The sequence below is a fragment of the Anser anser genome (genome assembly GCF_964211835.1).
Source record: "Anser anser genome assembly, chromosome: 11".
NCBI classification, from domain to species: Eukaryota; Metazoa; Chordata; class Aves; order Anseriformes; family Anatidae; genus Anser; species Anser anser.
In genome coordinates, this window is record NC_139732.1 from 11,358,643 (window position 1) to 11,377,933 (window position 19,291).

Here is a 19,291-nt window from a genome sequence, read left to right on the forward strand (position 1 = left end):
GGCAGGGAGGGCTCCGCGCTTTACACCGGGGGCTGCGGGCTGAGCCTGAGCTTGTGTCCCCCCACCTGGGGCTCCCTTTCCCCAGGGGTCCCCCAGCACCGTGCCGAGGGCGGAACCGTGCCCGGGGTGCCCCCATGGGTGGCCCAAGGACCCGGTGCCCCCCCCGGGCTGCTCGGGGAAGCGGGGCCGGGCCGGGGGGGGGGCAGCTCCCGGCAGCCGCCGCTGCCCTGACTCGGTGCCAGGGGAATCCCGGCGGCTCCGGCAGCGCCGCGCCGCTCCCACCGCCGGGGGGGCTCCGGGAGGACCGGGGGGGTCTGTGCCGGCCCCCCCCCCCCCTTCCCCGTCACCCCGACCCCTCCCGTTATCGGGTTTCGGGGACCGGGGGGGTCCGGCCCGGGTCCCCCCGGCTTTGGGCACCCCGAGGGGCTCCGGGGGGGGGCGGGGAGGGGGGTGCCGGGCTCCAGGGGCTCCGTGCGCCCCCCGTGGGCTCCGCGCGCCCCCCGCCCGGTGCCCGGTGCCCGGTGCCGGTCCCGGTGCCGGCCCCGCCCGCTGCCGGCCCCGCCGCCGCCCCCCGCCCGCCTCCCGGGGAGCCCGGCACGGCCCCGCCGCCACCGGGAGGGACCGGGACGGGGACGGGGACCGGGACCGGCACCGGGACGGGGACAGGGACCGGCACCGGCACCGCCAGGTGGGCACGGGGACACCGGGGGGGCGCCGGGGGGCGGGGGGGAGGAGGGGAGAGGAGGGGGGTCTCGCGTGGGGGGGGAGAGGGGGACCGAGGGGGCGTGGGGGGCACACCGCGTGGGGACATGGGGGGGTCACTGCGTGGGGTCAGGGCTTGGGGACAGGGCGTGGGAACGGGGCGTGGGGACGGGGTGTGGGGGCACCGCGTGGGGATATGGCGTGGGGACAAAGTGTGGGGACGGGGCATGGGGACACCGTGTGGGGGCATGGCACGGTGACAGGGACCGGGGACACCGCGTGGGGATATGGCATGGGGACACCGTGTGGGGACATCGTGTGGGGTAGGGTGTGGGGACACTGCATAGGATCAGGGCATGGGGACACTTTGTGGGGGTACGGCATGGGGATGGGGCATGGGGACAGGGCGTGGGAACGGGGCAGGGGGACGTGTGGGGACACCGCGTGGGGATATGGCGTGGGGACAGGGCATGGGAACAGGGCACGGGGACACCGCATGGGGGCATGGCAGGGGGACACCGCGTGGGGACAGGGCATGGGGACACAGGGCATGGGGACAGGGCACGGGGACACCGCGTGGGGGCATGGCAGGGGGACACTGTGTGGGGACACTGTGTGGGGACAGGGCAGGGGGATAGGCGTGGGGACACCATGTGGGGATTTGGTATGGGGACACTGCGTGGGGACAGGGCATGGGGACACTGCATGGGGGCAGGGCATGGGGACACAGCATGGGGATGGAGCACAGGGACACCATGTGGGGGCATGGCACGGTGATAGGGGTTGGGGACACCGTGTGGGGTCAGGGCATGGGGACACTTCGTGGGGGTACGGCATGGGGACAGGGCATGGGGACACCACACAGGGATATGGTGTGGGGACAGGACGTGGGGACATCGTGTGGGAACAGGGCATGGGGGCACTGTATGGGGGCATGGCATAGGGACACTGCGTGGGGACAGGGCATGGGGACGTTGTGTGGGGGCATGGCAGGGGGACACCGCGTGGGGACAGGGCACAGCAATAGGGCGTGGGGACACCACCTGGGGATATGGTATGGGGACAGGGCGTGGGAACAGGGCATGGGGACACCGTGTGGGTGCATGGCATGGGGACATCGTGTGGGGACAGGGCATAGGGACATCATGTCAGGACATGGCGTGGGAACAGGGTGTGGGAACAGGGCATGGGGACGCTGTGTGGGGGCATGGCACAGTCCCCACATGGGGACATGTGGACACAGGGACACTGCATGGGGGCATGGCACAGCCCCCAGGTGGGGACTTGGAATGGGACAGGGCCTGGGGACAGCATGGGGACAGCATGGGGACACGGCACAGCCGCTGTGCGGGGTCATGACAGAGGCGTGGCACAGGGGCACCGTGTAGGGACACAGCGCGGGGACATAACGTGGGGACATTGCACGGGGACATGGCAAGGCCCCATGGGGCGGGTGCCCTTGCCCCCTGTGCGATGTCCCGAGGCCCCGCAGCTGACAGCGAGGCCAAGCGGGGGCCTGACCCCCACCACCCCCATGGCAGGTGGCAGCCGTCGGGGGCCACCACCGCACACCACCCCCTGTCCCCTGTCCCCCGTCCCCCGCCCCGCGCCCCCCGGCCATGCAGGCTGCGCCGCCGCCCGCCCCCGCTGTCACCATGCACCAGGGCTACGCGGCCGTGCTGTGTGAGTACGGGTGTCGGGGGGGGGTGTCCCCGGGGTGTCCCCATGGGGTGTCACCCGGGGGTGTCACCGTGCAGGGTGGAGGCTGACGTACCCCCCCCGCAGGTGTCCTGGCCGTGCTGAGGCTGGAGGCTGCCGCGCTGGGCGAGTGCGAGCTGGCGCGGCTGCTGCAGGACCAGCTGCGCTACGAGAAGCGCCTGCAGTACACGGTACCCGGCCTCCCGGCCTCCCGGCCTCCCCACCCGCCTTGGGGGGCAGCCTCCATTTCGGGGGGCCCGAAGGCCGGGCCTCCTCCCCGCCAGCCCCTTGTGCTCTTTCCCCTGCGGCCCCCCGGCAGAAGCACTACTTCCCCATCGGATACACGCTGCGGGTCCAGTACGAGGAGGTGCTGAGGCCGGCCAACATCACCCGCCTGGTGAGGCCGCCATGGGGACAATCTGGGGACGAGGCCGGGGTGGAGGCCGCGGCGGTGGTGGCGGTGGGATGGTGGTTGGGGTTTGGTGGTTTGGGGTTTGCAGGTTTGGGTTTTGGTGTTTTGGGGTTGGTGGTTGGGGTTTGGTGGTTGGGGTTTGGGTTTTGGGGTTTGGTGGGTTGGGGTTTTGGCGGTTTGGTGGCAGGGAGGCCACGGCCTCACCCCCGGCCTCTCCCGTCCCGCAGCGCGCCGGGGCGGCCTCGGAGGCCTCGCTGCGCTACCTCTGGTTCCACGTCAGCGCGCAGGCGGTGCAGCGGATCCGTGAGGCGCTGCCGGAGCAGCACCCGTCATGGCCCTACGCCCGCGACCTGGGCCAGCTGCTTGACGCCCTGGGCCGGGAGTACGGGCAGTACCGGCAGGTGGGGAGGGGAAGGGCCTGCGTGACCCTGGGGAGGGGAGGGAGGGCCGGGGGGGGGCCCACAGCTGGGCATTGGTGGTTCAGTGGTAGAATTCTCGCCTGCCACGCGGGAGGCCCGGGTTCGATTCCCGGCCAATGCAGCAATCCCTTTTTTTTTTTGGGGGGTCAGTGTGGTGTTAACTCTGAAGCCTACTGACAGCCTCCCTGCCCTCCTGCCCCACGGTGGTGGGATGGGGCACTGCTGCTGGTGGGGGTTGTGGGGTGGGAGGAGGTGGGTGCTGGGCCCTGCCCCACCACTGCCCCTGCCCCACTGCTGCCCCCCTGCCCTGGGAGCAAAGGGGTGGGCGCTGTGGGGTGCCCCACATCTGGCATTGGTGGTTCAGTGGTAGAATTCTCGCCTGCCACGCGGGAGGCCCGGGTTCGATTCCCGGCCAATGCAGAGACCCCAAAATTTTTGCCCTCCTGTTCCCTGGGGGGTGTGGGGGGGTGACCCAGGTGCTGTTCCCTGTGGGATCCCCCCCCTCCGGCTGCCTCCCCCTGCACCCCACAGCTGTCTGTGTGCAGCCCCCATGGTCCCCAGCCAGGTGACAGCTGGGGGGGCCCTGTCCCCATTTTGGGGCGCCCCCCCCCCCCCCACTGTATTGCGTGGGACGGGTCTCACCTTACTGCAGGGCTGTTGTGCCCCCTCCGAGCTGCGGCGTGTGGGGCAGGCCTTAGGCTTGCTGCACCGCCCCAGCCATGTCATGGTGCTGCGGGGTGCCCAGCTGGGGGGGGACGGGGATGGACAGACCCCAGCTGTGGGGCAGGGCCGTGGGCAGGCGCCGTGGGGTGCCCCACATCTGGCATTGGTGGTTCAGTGGTAGAATTCTCGCCTGCCACGCGGGAGGCCCGGGTTCGATTCCCGGCCAATGCAGATAATCCCAAAATTTTTGCCTCCGATATCCCTTGTGGGGGAGACTCTCGGAGCCCATCACTGCTCCCTGCAGCACCCCCTGAACCCCACAACCGCAGATGTGCAGCCCCTTGGGGTGCCCCGCTGGGAAAGCACGAGCTTTGCTGTCCCGTGTGGCTGCGGCGTTCACTCTGAAGCCTACTGACGGCCTCCCTGCCCTTCCCCGCTGCAGGAGGCCCCGGTCAGACTCCCGGCCAATGCAGCCCCCCCCCCCCCCCCCCTTCCCCGCCTCCCCCAGACCCCCTTCGCCCCCCGAATCGTGACGTGTCCCCGCAGAGCGACGTGGCGGCGGCGGTGGCCGAGCTGGTGCAGCGGCTGCACAGCGGCGAGCGGCGCCCCAAGGCCGTGCGCCCCAAGGCGCTGCTGGACAACTGCCTGCGGGTGCTGCGGATGCTCTTCGGGGCGCCCTGTGAGTGGGGAAGGGGGTTCGGGGGTGGTCCTGGGTGCTGACCCCCCCCTGCTGACCCCCAGCCCCTCCACGCAGGTCGGTGGGGAGCCACGGAGAGCGGCGGCGAGGCGGGGAGCCAGCGAGGAGGAGGAGGAGGAGGAGGAGGAGGAGGGTGAAGGGCTTGCCGGGGGGGGGTTCTTCGGGCATTTCGTGTTCTTTTTTATGTTTCTATTCTAATTTTTTATTTTTTAATGCTTTTTATTTTTTATCCCTTCTTTATTTTTTATTCCTTCTTTATTTTTTATTCCTTCTTTATTTTTTATTTTCTTCTTTTTTAATTTCTTCTTTTCTCTATTTTCTTTTTTTCTTCTTCTTTTTTTTTTTTTTTTAATTTCTTTATCCTGTATTTTTATTTTTTATTTTAAAATTTCTTTTAGCTTTTTAAAAACTCCCCCGTTTGTCCCATTTTCCTCCCGTCCCGGCCTCCATTAACCACTTGGCGGCGCCCAGCACCGAGCCCGGGCCCCGGGCGGGGGGGGCCGAGGCCGAAGGGCGGAGCCGCCGCTCCTCTGCCTCCTGGGGGGGGAGGAGATGAGGGGGGGCGACCGGAGCTGCCCCATGGACATTGCGCCCCAGGGACCTCCCACCCCATTGACATCCACCCCTTGGACGTCTCTCCCCATGGATATCCTGCCCCTGTGGATATCCCCCTCCACCGGCATCCTGCCCCATGGACCTTCTGCCCCATAGCCACCCCTTCCCGCCCTAGGGATACCCCCACCCCATGGACAGCCCACCCCATGGACAACCCTCCCCATAGACATCCCTCCCTGTGGCCCTCCTTCCCCATGGACATCCTGTCCCATCCAACGCCCACCTCCATAGAGGTCCCTCCCCGTAAACATCCCTCCCCATGGACCTCCCACCCCATCGATGTCCCTCCCCACAGACATCCTACACCATAGATGACCCTCCCATAGTCATCCCACCCCACGGCCCTCCCTCCCCATTGACCTCCTGCCCTATAGCCATCCCTCCCTATGGACCTCCTTCCCCACAGACCTATCCTATGGCACTCCCTCCCCCTGGACCTCCCACCCCAAAGACATCCCACCTCATGCCCCATGGACATCTCACTCCATTTACATCCTTCCCCATAGACATCCCCCCCCCCATAGCCCTCCCGCCCCATAGACATCCTACCCTATGGCTCTCCCTCCCCATGGACCTCCCACCCCACAGCCGTCCTGCTCCATATATGTCCCCTCCATAGACTTCCCCCCACCCATTGACATCCCTCCCCATTGACGTCCTCCCCCACCGAAACATCCCACCCCATAGCCATCCCTCCCTTACGGACCTCCCACCCCATAGACGTCCCTCCCCATAGATGCTTTACCCTATGGCCCTACCTCCCCATGGACCTCCTGCCCAATGGACATCCCTCCCTATGGACCTCCCTCCCCATGGATGTCCTGCCCCATAGACCTCCTTTCCCATGGACCTCCCACCCCATAGACCTCCCTCCCCACCTCCCAGCCCTTCCAGCTATGGGGTCGGGTGGCGCAGGGCCGCCTGATGGCACCGTCCCAGCATGGCTCTGGCCATTTATTGATCTCCAGCCCCGGGGCTGGGGGTGCCCCCTCACCACGGCAGCCTCTGCCCCCGCCAGTCCCAGAAGGTGCCGTTGCTGGAGGCCGAGAGGCCGGCGAGGACGCGCAGGACGCCCTGGGTGCTCTCCTCCATCGTCACCGGGCCCTGCAGGGACAAGGACAGCGGCGCTGAGCCCCTCGTGCACGCCCAGAAGGGGGCCCACTGCTCTGCGTCTTTTTTTTTTTGGAAAAAAATCCATTTTTGGGTGTGCAATAAAACAATTCCACGAGGCCAGGGAGAGGCCCCGGCCTCGCCAGCCTTCGGTCGGTGCAGGGTGACCCTAGCTTGGGGTGGCGATGCCCCACGGTGTGGCACCACGGCTGCTTGAGGGGCAGGCGAGCACGGGGCCGGGGTGCCCTCTGCTGACACATGGGCTCCAATGGAAACGAGAAAGTAATGCAGGAAATGGGAAAATAATACAGGAAATGGGGAAATAACGTGAGAAATGGGGAAGTAATGAGCGGTTAAAAGGAGAGCCCAAGACTGTCCCCTTGCTGTGGTATCATGGAGCCTGTGAGACCCGGGTGGGAGCCATGAGGAGGGAGGGCCATGGTGTGAGATATCCGTGGGGCTCTGTATCTGTGGGGTGTGATATCCGTGGGGCACTATGGCTGTGGGGTGTGAGAGCCATGGGGGGGGGGGGGGGGGGGGGGTGTCGTTAAGTCTATGGGGCACAATAGTCATGGGGTGCGATATCCATGGGGTGCTATGTCCATGGGGCATGATACCCATGGGGGTGCTCTGTCCATGGGGCACTACGCCTATGGGGCACGATACCCATGGAGCACTATATGCATGGGGCATGATACCTACGGGGCATTATGTCCATGGGATGCTACAATACCCATGGGGTACTCTGTCCGTGGGGTGCTACGTCTATGGGGCATGATACCCATAGAGCTTTATGCCCATGGGGCACAACACCCGCAGGACGTTACGGCGCGGCGCTGTCGGTGCCCCCATCCCTCACCGACTCGCGCCCCGGCGCTGGCTCCACGCAGCCTGGGTCGATGGCCACGCAGAGGATCCCGCTGTCGCCGTACTGCAGGGCCTGGCACTTCGTCAGCATGTTCAGCGCTGCCTGCGGGGACAGCGGCACCGTCGGGGGGTGGCCGGCAGGTGGGTGAGGACCCCATAGGGGTGACCCTGCACCCCTCCCCAGGGCCGTACCTTGCTGCAGCGGTAGGAGATGTCCTGCGCGTCCCCCCAGGCCGCCGCCACCCCAATGGAGCCCATGGCGCTGGAGACATTGACCACGGCTGCACGGCTGCAGCTCAGCCCCTGCCCGCGCCCGGCCTTCCGCTGCCTCCCGCAGCAGGGGCAGGAAGGCCTGGGGGGGCATGGCTGTCACCCCTGGGCCTCGACCCCATAGTTTTGGGGTCGGGCAGCCCCCCCCCCCCCCCCCCCCCCCCCAAGCCCTACCTGTGTGACCTGCAGCGGCCCGACAGTGTTGGTGGCGTAGAGCAGCGCCATGTTCTCGGCCGTCTCGGTTTCCAGCGTGCTGCGGCGCCGCGCACCCGCGTTGTTGATCAGGAGGCCGAGGCCGGCACCACGCAGCTCCTCCTGCACCCGGCCCGCCGCCGCGCCGATACTGCCCGCGTCCGTCACGTCTGCGGGGGGGGACAGCGTGGGGACACCCACAGGGAGACCACGAGGACATCCATGGGGACACTCATGGGGATACTAATGGGGAACCCACGGGGACCCCCATGGGGCAATTCCACAAGGGCACCCATTGGGACACCCACAGGGACATCCATGGGGACACCATGGGGACATCCCTGGGGACACTCATGGGGAACCCAAAGGGAAAACTCCACAAGGACACTCATGGTGACACCAATGGGGACAACACCACAAGGCCACCCATGGGAACACCCATGGGGATACCACCACAAGGACACCCCCAGGGACACGCTGGTGGCCGCAGCTGGTGCATGAAGCTCTGAGGGGTGCCCTGAGGCAGTTCCTGGGCACTGGGCGGCCCCGGTTGGGGGGACAGTGTTGGGGTGGGCAGGATTTTGGGGGACAGTGTTCTGGGGGACAGGGTTTTGGAGCGCTGGCACCTACCGAGGGGCAGGACCACGAGGCTGGGGGAGCCCAGAGCCAGCTCGTTGAGAGCCTGAGGGAGGAACGGGGCTGAGAGGGCGGCACCAGGAGCCCCATGGGGCAAGGTATGGGGCAGGTGGTGCCTGCTGCGGCGCCCTGCAACACCCAGCAGCACTGCCACCGCCGGCGGCACCTCCACTTCCACCACTACCATCCCCACCACATTCTCCAACAAATCCATCCCCACCACCTCAACCACCTCCACCAATACCATCCCCACCCTCCCCACCCCCACCACCAGTACCATCCCCACTGCCACCACTTCCAGCTTCTCCACCATCCCCACCAGCAATAACACCATCCCCACCACCTCCTCCACCACCCCCACCACCTCCACCCCCACCACCTCCACCACCACCACCTCCACCCCCACCACTTCCACCACCACCTCCACCCCTACCACAACCTCCACCACCATCACCATCCCCACCACCACCATCCCTACCACCTCCTCCACCATCCCCACCACCATCCCTACAATCACCACCAGCACCACCACCATCATCCCCACCACCACCTCCACCACCATCACCAAGACCACCACCTCCTCCACCATTCCCATGACCTCCTCCACCAATACTTCCACCACCACCACTACCTCCACCCCCACCACCACAACCCCCCCAACCCCTCCCCACCCCCCATCACAGCGACACCTCGCAGCACTGCCCCCACCACGGTGACTGCCCCAACCCCCCCCTCCCCCAGGTCCCCACCTTTCCGTCGGGGTCAGTGCAGGCGGCGAAGAGGCGCCGCGGGGGGCTCGGCAGCTCCAGGAAGCGTTTGACCAGCCCCAGCCCCACGCCACCATCACAGCCAGTCACCAGCACGTGCTGGGCTCCAGGCCCCTCCATGCCTCCCTCCTGCCCCACGGCTGCCCCACGGCTGCCCCACGGCACTGATGTCACCACCACGTGTTGGGGCAGGACGGCCGCCCCCAAACCCTTGGGAAACGGCCCCGTAATTGTCGGGGTGGTGCCGGGGACGCCCTGGGAGGAGTGGGGAGGGATTGGCAACGTCACCCCATGTGGGGGGGGGGCCCCCTCAGCACCCCAAATTTTGGGTGGGGGGACAGGGACAGGGCCCCCCCCCGGTTCCAATGGAGGCGCAGACGGGGCTAATTACAGTACAACCTTTATTAATACTGGAATCTTCACAGTGCATTCGTTACTCGTAGCAGTGACTATTTAAATCAAGGGCTCAAGGGGGGGGGGGATAGGGGACGTTACCACCAAAAAATAATAAAATAAAATTAAAAACTTAAAAAAAAAAAAAGAGAGGGGAGAAAAGAAAGAAACGTGGCCGAAGGGTGGGGGGAAGCGGAGACGGGAGCACGGGGGGAAATAAATTAAAAAAAAAAGAAAGTAAAGGAGCGGGTTAACAACAGCACCAGAAAAATTACTTCAGTCGAAAGACAATTTTTTTTTTCTCTTTTCCAAGGAATTTTTGCTCTCTGTACAAAATGAGAAGGACCCCCCCACCCCGCCCCCAACCCCAGACGTTTGTCACTTGTCATCAGCGCTTGGGGTCACGACAGGGGAGACGGGGCCGGACGGTGGCTACGAGGTTACTCCTAGGCGGGGGCGAGCTATGTACAGGGGGGGGGCCGGGGCCAGGCTGTGCTGCCCCGGGGCTGGCGTCGCCCCCCCCGCGGGATGGGGACGGGACGGGGGTGGGGATGGATGGGTCCTGCGCTGGGGGGGGGACAGGGGGAGAAAGGGTGAAAGGGAGAGGAGGAGGAAGGGGGGGCAGGGGGAAGGAAGGAGAAAGAAGTTGGGAGAGGAAGAGGAGGGAGCAGGGCGCAGAATGGACTGAGGAAAGGGGAGATGGGCAGGGTGATGGAGGAGGACATGGGGAGATGGAGGGGGAGATGGGGAGAGGGAGGGGGAGGGGGAGATTGGAAGGCAGATGGGGAGATGGAGAAGGAGATGGGGAGGGAGACGGACAAAGAGATGGGGAAGGAGATGGAGGGGGAGATGGATAGATGTAGAGAAATGGAGAGAGAGATGGAGAGATGGAGGGGGTGATGGAGGGGGACATGGGGAGATGGAGAGGGAGGAGGAGAGACGGAAAGAAATGTAGAAAGATGGAGAGATGGAGGGGGAGATGGGGAGATGCGGAGGGGGAGATGGGGAGGGGGAGATGGGGAGATGGAGGGGGAGAGATGGAGTGGGAGATGGGAAGGGAGATGGGGAGATGGAGGGAGAGATGGGGAGAAAGATGGGGAGATGGAGAGATGGAAGGAGATGGGAGATGGAGAGGGAGATGGAGGGGGAGAGGGAGAGGGAGAAAGGGAGATGGAGGGGGACGTGTGGCGATGGAGAGATGGAGAGGGAGACGGATGGGGAGATGGAGCAGGAACAGGAGAGCGCAAGACACGGGCGCGAGACGGCAGCACACTACGGAATTAACGAAAGGAACCCAAAAACGTGAGGAAGGAAAGAAAAACAAGGTGGGGAAGGGACCAACAGAGGCGGTGACCAGCGTGAGGACGGGGCTGGGGGGGCGCTGTGCCCTGCTGCGGCTGGGGGTCCCTGCGCCCCCCCGGGGGCTCCCATCCCCATGTGCCCAGCTGTGCGCCGCCGCCGCGTCCCCGCGGGCACCATCACGATATCCGTGGGGCCGACCTGTCATTGGTGACGGTCCTGCGCAGGCGCACGCCGCGCCGGATGGCCACCAGCATGTCTTCAGCCGGGGGGTCCATGGCAGGTGCGGGGGGTGGTGCGGGGGTCTCCTCCAGCGCGGTGGGGAAGGGGAACTGCCCCTCACCCAGGGCACGGGCGCCGGCCACCAGCTCACCAATCTTCTCCACCAGGCTGTGCCGGTTGGCGGCCAGCTGCCGGTCCTCCTCATCCTCCTCATCCTCCTCCTCCTCCTCAGCGGCGCCGGTGCCACGTGGCGCTGCGCCAGGGTAGATGGGGATCTCGGCCGCGCTACCACTGCCCCACGCCGTGTTGGGGAGGCTCAAGCGCTTGGGTGAGGCTTTGGCAAAATCCACGGGGCCGGGCGAGGCGTCCTCGGCGTAGAACACGCACTCCTCGCTGCCCACCCGCGTGGGGCCGGTGTAGGCGGGCGAGTCGGGCACCGTGGGGGTCTTGACAGGGACGATGGGCGGGCGGATGGGGATGGGGCCGGCATTGGAGAGCGTGCGGCGCACCGAGGGCTTGGTGGAGGGCGTGCGGCGGATGGTGGCCACCCCTGGTGTGGTGCCGGCCGGCAGGCTGGTGCCGCTGGGCAGCCCGGCGGTGGACGCGGGGCGCTTGGTCTGGATCATGCGCCGGTAGTTCTGGGCGATGTTGCTGTTGCGCGGGATGGTGGAGGACTTGTCGAAGTCGCTCTGGGGCTCGCACTCCACGTCGCCGTTCACCGAGTAGCAGTCGTAGTCGGAGCCTGCGGGCACCGAGCGGGGTCACGGGCGGCCCCGGGCTCACGACCGCAGGCACCCCGATGACCGCCTCCGTGTGCCAAGCCACCAACATGACACTTCATGGCCACACAATGCCACGGCCATCGTGGCACAATGGCCACCACCAGTGCTATCAGCTGTAACTTTGGTGGCCAACTTGGCCCCAAAAAATACCCAAAGGGCCCGGGTCCCCCTGCTTCATGCTCCCGTCGCTGCGTGCCGCAGCACTGTGCGCACCGATGGGTGCGACCACCGCCTCCACATGCCCTTCCCACCCCCAGCCCCAAATCCACGAGCTGCGATGGGGTGCCCCCCTCCTCCCCACCCTGTGTTGGTGCAGGGCCAAAGGGATCGGGTCCGGGCTCGTGCCCTCTTGCGAAACAAGAGCGAAGCCTTGCAATTGGAGCGACGCAACCGGGTGGGACCTCGGTGCCCACGCGGGGTGGGGAAGGCAGTGCCTCCTGCTCCACCCTGCCGTGAGCCCAGTGCCTCTCACGCAACACCCAGGGGCACAAACCAGCCTCAGCGCCCCCTCCCCAAAGTCTGGGGACGCCCCGGGGTGCCCCCTGGGTACCTTGGGAGGGGATGGTGTCCTCGGAGCAGGACGGGGTGGTGGTCTGTGTGCTGTAGCCGCTGGAGTACTGCAGCGAGTCCCGGCTGCTCTTCTGGTGCTCCAGGCTCAGCCCCCGTGTCAACACCATGGCCAGGTCGCTGGCGGCGGGGGACACCTCCTCGCCGTGCTGCGGGGGCGAGGTGGCTCTGTCAGCCCCCCAGGGAACCCCCAGACCACCCCAAGAGCCCAGCACTGCTGTGCTTGCCCCCACGGTACCTTGGCGGCGATGGTGGCCGGCGACATTCGGGGTCTGGGGGTGTCCTCGGCGCCCATGCCCGGGTAGGCGCCCGTGGCCGAGCCCACCTCGGCCTCCCGCAGGTGCTCCACACGGTCCTTGCGCCGCTGCAGGGTGCTGATGGCGGGCTGGTCGTAGGGGCTGGCCTTGGACCAATCCTGCGAGCACCGAGGCACGGGGTGGGGGGGACGCGGGGAACGGTCCCCAGCTCCGGCACCATGCCGCTCGGGATGGAGGGGAGAAGGAGGAGGAGAGCGGTGAAGGCTTCACCCTGGGGGCTGTGAGGGAGGGAGGACTCACCGAGGTGGGGGAGCTGCACTCGCTGACCGACTGGCAGGTCTCCGAGGCCTCTGAGGACGCCGAGCTGGAGGACTTCTGTTGTGCCCCGGGGTCCAGGAGCAGCAGCAAGCGCAGGGGGGCAGAGAGCGCACCTGGTGAGCCAGTGCCGTGCCTGCCGCACCCACTCCCACCCCGCGAGCGGGTCCAGAGGGCCCTGGGGCATCCTCGGTGCCCGGGGGGGGAAAGCATTTATTTGGGGACACTACCAAGTGGCTCCCCAAAAGCTTGGGATGATTAGGACATGGCAAGAGGGCACGGGGGGGGGGCGCAGTTTCTCCTGCAGCATCCCCCACGTTCACCTCCCAACACGGCCAGAAGCGCACACCGGGGGGTTGCGCCCATTTTACAGATGGCAAAACCGAGGCCCGGGAGCCCCATTTCTCCTCTCCCCCTCCTCCCCTCTCCCCGCACCTGGCTGGTGATGTCCGAGGGCATCGGGGAGGGCGGCTTGGAGTAGGCGGCGTCCTGCGAGATGAAGCCAGAGTCGTGCGAGGAGACGCTGGAGAGCCGTGTGCCGGCACTGGCCGGCTGGGCCAGGCTGCGGTAGCGGTAGGTGGAGGAGGGCGAGCACGTCTGCGCCCCCCCGGGCCATGGGAGGCCACCCTTGGCACTGCTGACGCTGCTGGGGGGGCACGTCGGGGGGCGAGGGCAGCAGGGAGGGCAGAGGAAGGAGAGGACAGCTTGAGAACAAGGTTCAGCACGCTAGTCCGTGGGGATGGGGGCTGTGGGTGGGGGCTCCCAGGACCAGTCCCTCTGCATTACTGGGCACCAGTCGGGTACCTGGCGAGCCTCCCCACGGGCCACCATTAGTTTCCAGGGTTAACAACGCACCTGCACATGCTGGATTTGCGGGAGCTGGAGCTGCTTGGCGAGGACGGGGGGGTCTGGTAGGACCAGCTGTAGTCGGAGCCCTTCAGGTCCTTGATCACCTGCGGCAGGGAGCGGGTTGGAGCCCCCCCCAGGGCAGCGTCCCCCCCTTAGCCCACCCCGTCCCCCCCCGCTGACCTGCTCGCTGGCGGGGGGCAGCTTGTGGGGCTCGGCGGTGAGCACGGCCAGGTCGTCAATGATGCCCTGCAGGTGGGTGATCTCCCCCAGCATGGTGAGCTCCCCGTTCTGAGCCGGGCGAGGGGACGGGGACATCAGCACCCGATGGTGGTGGACCTCCCCCCAAAAAATCCCCCCCCCCCAAGGGAGGCCATGGCTTACCACCACGGGCTGCAGGAAGGCGATGAAGGTGCAGAAGCGGCCCCGCTCCTCAATGAGCGCCCGGCGCACCGCCTGCTTCTCCGTCTCCTCCAGCAGCAGGTACATGTCGTTGACGTCCTGCAGCGCCGTGTCCAGCTGGGGCTGCAGGTCCCCCTTCCCTGCCGGGGGGACACCGGGGGGGGGACATCAGGCATGGCTGCATCATGGGCCGGGGGCCCTGTCCCACTCCCCATGGAGGGTGAGCCAACGAGGGGTGCGGATGGATGGGGACATGGCTGGCTGGATGGGAACATGGCCATCCAGATGGGGACATCGCCATCCGTATGGGGACATGGCCATCTGGATGGGGACACGGCCATCCAAAGGGGGATATGGCCACCCAAATGGGGACATGGCCGTCTGGATGGGGACATTGTCACCCAAATGGGGACACGGCCATCCAAAGGGGGACACCACTGTCCAGATGGGGACATGGCCGATTGGATGGGGACATGGCCATCCAACTGGGGACATCGCCATCCAAAGGGGGACATTGCTAGCTCTATGGGGACATCGCCACCCAACTGGGGACACGGCCATCCAAATGGCGACATCACTGGCTGGCTGGGAACATCGCCTTCCCCACGGATTGTGGTGGTGGCGGCGGGGGGGAGGTAGCATGAGCAGGGCAGACCGGGGACGGACGGATGGACAGGCAGACAGACGGACAGACAGACAAAGCCCCAGCAAAAGGCAAGAGCCGGGGGGGGGGGAAGCGGGGATGGGGGGACGCGGGGGTGACATCTCTGGGGGGGGTGTCCTTGGCTTTCGCCCAAGGTGGGGACACAGATAAGGAAGCAGAGGGGGGGCAGTGGTTCACTTACCCAGCAGCTCTACGGGGAGGACGCGGAGGGGAGGAGGAGAGGGAAGGAGACAGAGAGAGAGAGAGAGAGAGAGAGAGAGAGATGTGAAAAGCCGGCTGGCCCCCCCGCGCCCCCCGCCCCACCGCTGCCGCCGCCCCCCCGCTACCTTTGCGAGCCTTCTTCTGCAGCTTGAGCGTGTCCGAGGACTTCTTCTTGATCTCGTGGCGGGCCCGCTTGTACTCTGCGGGCACAGGGGCGGGGTGGGACCAAGCATCCCCCCCACACCCCAAAAAGCAGCCCCCCCGACCCCAAAACGTGCCCCCCCACCTTTGGCGTGGTCCTTGTCCAGCTGGTTGGCGGCTTTCTTCCAGTCCTCGATCCTGTCCTGCAGGGGGGTGATCAGGCTCTCCATGAGGGCGCTGCAGTGGGGGCACAAAATGAGAGGTGGGAGCGGGGCTGACACCCCCCCCCCCCCGGTGTGGGGTGGGAAAAATCCCTGGGGAGGCTCCCAGGGGGGTTCCCAGCTCGCCACCGCGGCACCTACTTGGTGAACTGCCGGAGCTTGGCCTCGATGCTGCGGTGCCGCATGCACATGCGGGTGAGCGCGGAGCCGATGTCCCGCGTGGCCCCTGGGGGTCAGAGCAGGGCCCACTGAGCGTCGGGGGCGGCCAGCGGGGTCTGGGGGCTCCCCCCCCCCCCGGTTAAATGCATACATCGATAGCCACTGCGGGGCTCCCTGAGCGGTACATTTTGGGGCTCTGCAAAGAAGCCGCCCCCGTTTGGCAGGCAGGCAGCCGTTAACTCTGAAGCCTAATGGTGGCCACAGGGGGGCAGCGCCGCAGATCCCGCAGAGCGCCGTCAGAAATCCCTGCCCGCGGGCCGGGCAGCGGGGTGCTGCCTCCCCGCACCCCAAAAAGCCCCAGGTGAAGCATCTGAAACCTGCTCTGGTCCCGCAGCGGGGGCCGTGGGGGCACCCCTCAGCCCCCTCCTCCCCATCCGCCCCCCACGCCGCGCCGTGTCCCCCTGCCACCTCCACCCGGGTGTCTGGAGCACCCCCGGAGCTCCTCGATGCCCTAATCCCACTGCTGGGGGCTGGGAGACAAATCTGATTGTGGCTCAGGCCTTCCTCCTCCTCCTCCTCCTCCTCCTTCTCCTCCTTCTCCTCCTCCTCCTCCCCAGCAGCTCCAGATGGCCGGGGTGCCGCCGGCACCATCTGCTTGGCAGCCCAGTGGCGCCTGCGCAGGGGCAGCCCCGGCCCGGGGGGGGGGGAACGGGACATGATGCTGTGACCCCCCCCTTACCACCAGCCCCCCGTGTCCCCCCCCAGGTCCTACCTCGGGTGTTGGTGGCCATGTCGGCCACTTTCTGGAAGGCGTCCAGGAAGGCGACCGCGGCCAGCACTGTGGTCCTGGGGGGGGCAGGGACACCGGTGTCACCCCCCCGGTTGGGGGGGGGCAGGTCCGGCACCGTGCCCCCCCGTCATCCCCCTGCTGACCACTCACCTGAGCTGGGAGTGCAGCTTGGTGGCCTTCGAGTTGAAGTCCTCCCAGATGGGGTAGGAGCTCTGCAAGGGGGGAGGCGGCCGTCAGACCCCGCACCTTGGGCACAGCCCCCCCCAGCCTCCCCCGGGGGTGGGGGCAGGCAGCTCGGGGACGGGCACAGCCTCGGTGGCCGGCAGAGGCTGAGCGCTCGCCCCGTCCTCCACTGCCTCTTCCTCCCTGCCCTCCACACCCCGAGATTTCCCCCTTCCATCCTTGGCCTTCGGAGACCTCATCGCCGGGCCGGGAGCTCCAGGAGAGGCTGCCCTCACCGTGGAGGTGAGGCTCAAAGTGGCAGGGACAGGGTGCAGGTGTTGGGGGGACCATCCCGGTGCCATCCCAGTAAAACCAGTGGCAGAACGAGTCCATCCCAGTGCCGGGGGTGTCTTGAGGTCAGTCCCAGCGAGGCTGATCCCGGTGCCATCGCATGGTGAGGCCATCGAGGAGCCACCATCGTGGCGAGGCCGGTCCCGGTGCCGTTAATCCTGGTGCCACCTCGGTGAGGCAAGTCCTGGTGCCAACCCGGCGTCACCGTCCCAGTGCCGTGTGTCCCAGCAGTCATCCCACGGCCGTCCTGGCGAGGCCATCCCAGAGAGGCCATCCTGGTGAGGCTGTCACGGGGAGGCCGTCACGGCGAGGCCATCTGATGGCAGTTCCAGGTTTGCGAAGTCCCTGGAGGTGGCTGTCGGTGCTCTGGTGGCACTTCTGTCCCGTTTGGGGACAGGGCTTGCGTGGAGCGGGGACACTGCTGGGTTTGGAGCCCTCGGGAGCCTCCCTTTCCTCGCGGGTCCGGCCGGCACGGTTGGAGGGTACCGCCTGGTGCGTGACGTCCGTCGGGCCACAGCCACGTCCCCGGGCCACCTCCGTGCCAGGCCACCCGGGATGGAGCCGTGGGGCTGGCATCATCGTCCCCAGCCCTCTGGGGCACCGGGCAGGAGGAGGACGCGGATGAGGCCAGCAGGGACAAGGACAACGGGGACAAGGACATGCCAAGGTCACCTGGGGACGCTGCGCACCACGGAGAAGCCACCACGGACAAATCCACCGGCACCGAGACCACCACGGGGCTCCGCTGCCCTCCTTCCTCGAGCCACCAAGGGGGAGACAAAAAGCCACTGGCGTGCCCCCAAAGCCACCGAAATCACGTCCCTCTGCCCCGGTGTCACCGCCGCAGGTCCCCGCCGTGCCAGGCATGTTGCCGCACTCCACGCCGGCACCGATTCTGTCCCCCTGTCCCACCGGTGCCCCGGGACGCCCATGTGGTGACACCGGCACCGGTGGGGACGCTGCGCCCGTGGGGCCTCCGGTGCGCGGCAGGAGCGCAGCTGAAGCTGCAGCACGCTTTTTTTGGTTTTCTGCCCTTTTTTTGTAGGTTTTTTTTTTAGCCTTCAGCCAACATCATGGAAACAGATCCAGCCTGGTACGCGGGTGCCTGGTGCCGGGGTGAGGGGCTCCTGCCCCCTCCCCAGTGGTGTCCCCACGGGAGTCCCCGCTGTCACTGGCGTGGGGATGGTGGCTCGGGGCCGCGCCGTCCCCTCTGCGGCCACCGAGGGAACGGGGAAACTGAGGCAGGGGCTGCCCAGGAGGGGGGCGAAGGGCATTGGGAGGGTGAAGAGGGGGGTTCCCCAAACCCACCCCCAAGCTTTTTGGGCACGGGAATTTCGGAGGCCGCAGCCAGCTCGGCCTCCCCGTCCTCCCCCGGCACCGCAGCCCCCTGGGGCTTTGGGGTCACCCCGTCACCCGTCCCCGTGCGCCACCGGGATTTTCTCACTGGGGGGCTCCCCCCCCCCCAAAACCCCCCAATCCCAGCCCCGTGGGGACACCGCCGGCCCCCGAAGGGGTTAACCTCCTCCTCGGCGAGGCTTTTATTTTTTTATCCCCCCTCCCCTGCCTTGGCAATGACAGCATTGTCTGGCCGGGGCTGCAGCAGGGAGCGGGAGGAAGAGGAGGAGGAGGAGGAAGGAGGCAGCTCTCTTCCCCCCGGAGCGCCCGGGGGCAGCAGCCCCAGCGCTGGGGCCGGGCAGCGAGAAATTCCAACCCCCCCCCCGGCAAAAAAATCCCCATTTTGTTTTAAATCGAGCCCCAAAAAATAGTTAATAAAAATAAAAATAGAGAAATAAAGCCTTTTTTGGGGGGGGCACCCAGCCTTTGCTCCCAAGGGAGGCGAAGCCCGGGGTGGGGGGCACACAAAGGTTTCCCCCCCCCTCGGCGGCAAGCAGGGGGGAGCCGGGGGGGCTCGGGGGGAGTCCGGGGGGGGGGGGGGGGGGGTCCGGGGCTGCTGCCACCGCTCCGGGACCGCGGGGGGGGGGGGGGGGCTCCGGTGGCAGCCCCGGGGTGGAGCGGGGACCCCCCGGTGGGGACGGGGGGCTCGGGGGGGGGGGGATCGGAGGGGTGTTGGGGGGGGTGCTCGGGGGGGGGGCCTACCTTCATGTCGTTAATGATGGCTTGGAAGAGCCCCCCGAGGGCTCCGCACTCCTTCTCCGCCGTCTCCATCGCGGCGGGCGCTGCGGCTGCCCGGGGCGGGGGGCGCCGCCGGGGGGGGCCGCGGGGGGGGCCAGGCTCGGGCTCGGGCTCGGGCTGCGCCGGGGGGGGGGGGGGGGGGCTCAGCGGCGGGGGGGGGCGGCGGCGGCGGCGGCGGGGCCGGGCCGGCGGGGCCGGGGCTGGGGCTGGCGGCGGGGGGGCGGGCAGGGCATCGCCCCCCCCCGGGCTGTGCGGGGGCCCGGCCGCCCCCCTGGCGGCGGACGAACGGGACCGGGACCGGGAGCGGGGCCGGCACCGGGAATGGGGCCGGGGAGCGG

At 67.3% G+C, this 19,291-nt stretch overlaps 3 protein-coding genes across 5 annotated transcripts; 1 reads left to right on the forward strand and 2 right to left on the reverse strand.

Moving 5' to 3' along the window:
- Positions 1-76: 76 nt before the first annotated feature.
- IL34 (interleukin 34) lies at positions 77-5,000 on the forward strand. 2 transcript variants are annotated; one of them, XM_083851917.1, is made up of 7 exons: positions 77-688; positions 2,244-2,385; positions 2,488-2,591; positions 2,720-2,797; positions 3,040-3,213; positions 4,403-4,573; positions 4,649-5,000. In XM_083851917.1, exons 2-7 carry the CDS (start codon positions 2,322-2,324, stop codon positions 4,787-4,789), a joined length of 732 nt encoding a protein of 243 aa, XP_083708043.1. In that variant the 5' UTR covers positions 77-688; positions 2,244-2,321; the 3' UTR covers positions 4,790-5,000. The 2 variants fall into 2 exon arrangements, with proteins under 2 accessions (XP_083708043.1, XP_083708044.1); XM_083851918.1 differs by having other exon boundaries at positions 330-688; positions 4,441-4,573.
- A 1,139-nt stretch (positions 5,001-6,139) lies between these two features.
- LOC310905534 (C-signal-like) lies at positions 6,140-9,265 on the reverse strand. The gene is given in 7 exon segments (XM_083851920.1): positions 6,140-6,310; positions 7,176-7,286; positions 7,376-7,489; positions 7,491-7,535; positions 7,628-7,815; positions 8,276-8,327; positions 9,031-9,265. Coding segments are annotated over 7 exon segments (762 nt in total). The 5' UTR covers positions 9,169-9,265; the 3' UTR covers positions 6,140-6,196.
- Positions 9,266-9,432: 167 nt separating this feature from the next.
- On the reverse strand, positions 9,433-19,077 carry MTSS2 (MTSS I-BAR domain containing 2). Of its 2 annotated transcripts, none has more exons than XM_083851905.1 (14): positions 18,918-19,077; positions 16,458-16,519; positions 16,290-16,363; positions 15,500-15,584; positions 15,283-15,374; positions 15,122-15,196; positions 14,114-14,271; positions 13,913-14,020; positions 13,739-13,836; positions 13,319-13,526; positions 12,869-12,943; positions 12,550-12,726; positions 12,295-12,460; positions 9,433-11,704 (listed from the first exon to the last, which is right to left on the reverse strand). In XM_083851905.1, exons 1-14 carry the CDS (start codon positions 18,984-18,986, stop codon positions 10,920-10,922), a joined length of 2,232 nt encoding a protein of 743 aa, XP_083708031.1. In that variant the 5' UTR covers positions 18,987-19,077; the 3' UTR covers positions 9,433-10,919. The 2 variants fall into 2 exon arrangements, with proteins under 2 accessions (XP_083708031.1, XP_083708030.1); XM_083851904.1 differs by having other exon boundaries at positions 13,319-13,529.
- Between the last annotated feature and the right edge of the window lie 214 nt (positions 19,078-19,291).

Excerpts from the sequence above, each read along its gene's own strand:
- IL34 (XM_083851917.1), top strand. The coding sequence starts at position 2,322 with ATGCAGGCTGCGCCGCCGCCCGCCCCCGCTGTCACCATGCACCAGGGC. Across the intron at positions 2,386-2,487 it reads GGGCTACGCGGCCGTGCTGT|GTGTCCTGGCCGTGCTGAGG; the intron begins GTGAGTACGGGT and ends CCCCCCCCGCAG. Across the intron at positions 2,592-2,719 it reads AGAAGCGCCTGCAGTACACG|AAGCACTACTTCCCCATCGG; the intron begins GTACCCGGCCTC and ends GCCCCCCGGCAG.
- MTSS2 (XM_083851904.1), bottom strand. The coding sequence starts at position 18,986 with ATGGAGACGGCGGAGAAGGAGTGCGGAGCCCTCGGGGGGCTCTTCCAA. Across the intron at positions 15,375-15,499 it reads AAGCTCCGGCAGTTCACCAA|CGCCCTCATGGAGAGCCTGA; the intron begins GTAGGTGCCGCG and ends CCCCCACTGCAG. Across the intron at positions 12,944-13,318 it reads CCTCGGACATCACCAGCCAG|AAGTCCTCCAGCTCGGCGTC; the intron begins GTGCGGGGAGAG and ends GGGGCACAACAG.